At 37.4% G+C, this 4,540-nt stretch overlaps 1 protein-coding gene across 1 annotated transcript in view; it reads right to left on the reverse strand.

Moving 5' to 3' along the window:
* LOC100544843 (transducin-like enhancer protein 4) overlaps positions 1-4,173 on the reverse strand; it is a 10,572-nt gene extending 6,399 nt beyond the window's left edge. Inside the window, exons 1-4 of the mRNA XM_019613281.2 lie at positions 4,000-4,173; positions 2,646-2,778; positions 2,147-2,340; positions 1,901-1,977 (exon numbers count right to left, since the gene is read on the reverse strand). Coding sequence (XP_019468826.1) covers positions 1,901-1,977; positions 2,147-2,320 — 251 coding nt within the window. The 5' untranslated portion in view covers positions 2,321-2,340; positions 2,646-2,778; positions 4,000-4,173. The remainder of the gene's footprint in view (positions 1-1,900; positions 1,978-2,146; positions 2,341-2,645; positions 2,779-3,999) is intronic.
* Between the last annotated feature and the right edge of the window lie 367 nt (positions 4,174-4,540).

Raw genomic sequence — 4,540 nt, forward strand, 5'->3', positions numbered from 1 at the left:
ATCACTACAGAAATCTGAAAATAACTTTCTCATTATTTCCTTAATTCCTGTTTGCTGCAGTAAAGTACTGAAAAAAAAAAAGAAGCTAAATCTCTAACAAAACAAGTGGAACTTCATTATCATCTCTGATTTCTGTATAAAGTTTCAATCATTTTGTACAGCGCCATGCTCGAGACTTTCTGTATGTTTTTATTTTCCAGAGAGATTTTAGCTAGGCTTATGAAGTCTAAAGAGAACAAATTTGAACAATTACAGAAATAAAGCTTAATTCTGGAGAAATTAATAACTACATTATTCTCATCCCATCCATTATTCCCATCAGCATCTATGATTAAACTGTTGCTTTTTAATTGTTCATAAACACTGAGAAATTCACACGACATGTTACTTAAGTAACTTAATAATAACAATAAACACTTAATAATTATTTCTTCTTTTCAGATTACCTATTTTTTCTATCCTCTTTGTGAAATATGTCTGAAGTGGAAAGAGAATTATTTGTAGGTAGATCCCTGACATACTGCACTTAAGGGATCTATTTCAACTAACTGCTCCATTTCAGGTAACATTCAACAGCACAGATTTTCAGAACTTTTATCTTAAAGGAAAAAAAAGAAGAGTATATTACAAAACAACAGTCCTGACAGCTGTGAAAAATACTCTACTTAAAAATAAAAATAATTATACTAAAGGAATCACAGATTTCAAATTCAGATTCTAAGGCTGACAAACATTTAAATGCAATTGCGAATTAAAACAGTCATCTGTACATCAGTGACCATTCAAAAACCTTTCAGATGCAACAAAACTTGAACTCACTTGACTTCAGATTCCCTCACCACATGTTAAATGTGAGCAGAAGGTCTGCACAATTAAAGTTTCTCAGACCAGACAAGCATAGCTTAACATAGCTGGTTACCCTTCCTGAAGCCAGCTTCACGATAGATGAACTTGAACAGTGCAAACATCTGAACATCTACAAATTTCTAAGTTTCCACTGCATGTGTAAGAAGAAAATCTCCATCCTGCAGAAATTCTTAATGTAAACAGCTGATCTGGAATCTGCTGCACATCAATTTTCAAACTTACAAAAATCTATCAGGGCAGAGTAGCTGGCAGAAAGTCAAGTGAGGTGAACTAGTGTGTGCTGACTAAGAGAGTTTGACAAGGTTTATGAATTTAGTGGTAAGTTTGTACAAAAGGGGTGTCACACAGGAAGTAGAACTGGAGACCGTCACATAAAACTCAGATCAATATCGTTTGCATCAATGCTTTATTTTTCTCCTCTCTAACTCAAGAGGGATGTGAGCACAGAGCTCTTCATATCTATGTAATTCTTTTCCTGAGGCTCACAACAAGTGATGCATGGTAGAGCAGGTCACTTTTTGCGGTCAGTTCCATCAAGGATGAATTTGAAGATTATGATACAATAATTCTTTCCAGTATTTTCAATCAAACAAAACATTTCTTTCTCTGCACACTGCTGCTTATACCAGCTGGTAAGTTTGCAAGTAATTGCAAGGCTTTTGTGAACAAAGAAATCATTTTTTAAACTGAAAAGCAGAGTACAGTGGAGAAGGAAAGCCAAGATCCCACTCCAATTTGTATTTCTATGTAAGACCAACCAGTCAGATTCAGCATGTAACACCTTGAAGTTCAAATCCTTTCTCTATTTGTCTCTTCTTCTCTATTTTACCCAATAGTTGCCAGTTGCTATTAGTCTTCAAAATAAATTTGCAAATACAACTTTAAGATTAAATAGAGTTTCTCCTTTCTTTGCCAAACAGCTATTTTTATTCTAATGCACAATAATTTTCAATAGCTAAGGGCAATTCTAATCAGCAAGGGAACACAACTTTAACAAATGAATAATTTGTAAAGTTGAATACTTGATACTCACGGTTTTCCTCCTGGGATGCCTGTGAGATTGGGAGGGATGCCTGGGACTCGCATGTGATGATGTGGATCAAAACCAACCTACAGTTTTCCCCAGGCAAAACAAAAAAGTATATTAAAGATGGAGACAGGCAAAAGAAGACAGTTTAATTCTCTTTCTCCATAGTAAACTTCCTGAATTACAGAGGCTAGATTTAACCCCACAATTCTTACATTCAAAATGAATTACTCAACAGCAGCTAACACTTACCACGGGAGATCTCCCATAAGCTGCAGCTGCTGCAGCTGCTGCAGCTGCTGCACTCATCTGAGGGGAAATGTTGTGCAGACCAGCATAGGCAGCTCCAGGACTGGTCAGTTCTCCATTCATACCAGCATGTGGCACAATACCAAATGGAGTTGGATAGGGACATGGCACTGCCATAGGTGTCCTTAAACCTGAAGCTATTGAAGCAAAAAAGAGAGAAGTCACTCATCCATGCCAGACCCATCAGAAGAAATGTGAGTTTCTCAAACAGTACAGTACATATACTGATATAACAGAGCATATTCATATGTATATAAATATGTATCTACATATCTATATCTCTCTATAGGTACATATATATATGCTGTTCTATAGTGCTGAAGAGCCAACTCAGCATCCAGTTTAAGTAGCAGTAAATTCTGACGCCTCTGTACACTAAAAGGAAACAGGTTTTGGGATGAATGGAAGCATCTTCACACTGCTGAGGCAGATCAACACTCACCTAGTGGGTCCACACCCGGAGGTTTGCCTGGCACAGGCCTCAGTCCAGGAGTGGAGTTGCTGCCTGGAGTTGGTGCATCAGACCGTGGAGTTGGGGTATTTGATTTAGATACAGGAGTGGTAGATTTCTCATTCTAATCATCAGAAAGAAGAAGGGAAAATAGTGCATTAGTTGTTTTACTTTTTTGACTAGTTGCTGTAAAGCAAGTAGAAGACATAAGTGCACATCTGATCAGTGAAATCTAGCTTTTGGGTTTGGGTTTCAAAAGTCACTGGCAATGAAATCCACAGAGACACTGAAGAAGACAGAATGGTTTAGGAATTAACTATAGCTTTCACAGCTTTCATTGCCCAGGGCATCTGTGTGATACTGAATGAGGTCAATGACTGAAGATCTCTGTGGCTTGACAATCATATTGGCAACACATGTTAAATCCGTCCAGTGGTCACAGACCTGCTCATATTACAAGCTTATTTGAGGAGCCACTGCCTTATAGATAAGAAGAGCAGAAAAAAAGCACAACTGACCAAAAACTGACACACAGATGTGGTACTGGTAACATAAAGTAGAGACAGTGATGGACATTAAGTCAGGGACTGTGCACTGCTGCTCTTGTGACAAGCTTGTTTATCAGACAGATTGCTGACTCTTGGGCCTGAACATGTCATTCCATCACCTTTCCTGAGCACTACATTCACTTTAAACTTTCTTTTATTTATTTTATTTCTTTAAATAATCACGTACCCTGACCTATGAAGAACACAGAAGGGAGTTACTGTGCAGCTCAGAAATGTGATTAATTTTGGCCGCAAACAGGAAAGGAAAGCATATCCCCGACTAGCTGACAACTCTTTTTTTGCCTCGTGATTTACAATATAAGTCAAGAAAGGCTCTTGTAAATGACAGATTACTTTTTAGATAGAAAATAAAAATTATTGTTGTTGTATATGGCCTGGTAATTCAAACAAAGCTAACAACCAAATCACATCCAAGCAAAACTGAGTTTACTATAAACCACAGGTACAGGCAAACAGATCAAGGAACCCCTGTGTACTCTTATTTATTCTAAGAATGACAGTTTTTCACATCGGGGAGGAGAAAAACATCTTTCAACACAGCACATCTATCATCTACCCACACCACCAATGAAAACAACCTTTTCCTATCCCTCCAAAAGGCTGCAGACTTCCTCCCGTCTGTTTTATAAAATTACTTAAAAAAAAATAATAATAAATTTTAAACTAATGCTTCATAATGCTTTACTGAGAGTTGTACAAATTCAAATTGTATCCAGCTAGAAGCCTGGTAAGCAACTGTGTATTAACTCAGGTCAGGTGAATTCAGAAGCACTTACAAGGCTAAGTTCTTTGGATTTAGAGGAAGGAGTACTGCTGGAGGATGCAATAGACGCTGGGCTAATTGGCGCATCTTTCTTCAGCAGTCGAGTCTTGTCCAAGCCATTCTCCCTTGGAGAGTGTGCTGGGCTCCCCCGTGGAGAGGAAGGATCCTAAACATCAGCAATGTGGATTACTATTAAAAGTTCATACTAGCCAACAGTGCTTGTCCTGAGCAATTCACACTTTGGACTGAAGCTCTTCCATAAAGTGAGACATGCTCCTTTAGTCCTTAAGCAATTTAGTTGATAAAATTTTAAAATCAAGATGTATAATAACAGATTATTTTTTTTTTTTAAGAAATCTTAAAAATTAGACATAATTAAACATCAAAAATGATGTCTGAAGTCTGTAGATACTGAAATAGGAAAATAAGTCTCGTTCTTTAAGTGTCGAGCTAGAAAGGTTTGAGGCACGTGGCAGACCTGTTAAATTCACAAAAGAAGTAAAGACCAGAGTAAAGAAACACATAATAGAGCTGTACTGGGCTGGATTCAGAGC

The sequence above is a fragment of the Meleagris gallopavo genome, chromosome 2 (assembly GCF_000146605.3).
Source record: "Meleagris gallopavo isolate NT-WF06-2002-E0010 breed Aviagen turkey brand Nicholas breeding stock chromosome 2, Turkey_5.1, whole genome shotgun sequence".
In the NCBI taxonomy this organism is placed as follows: domain Eukaryota; kingdom Metazoa; phylum Chordata; class Aves; order Galliformes; family Phasianidae; genus Meleagris; species Meleagris gallopavo.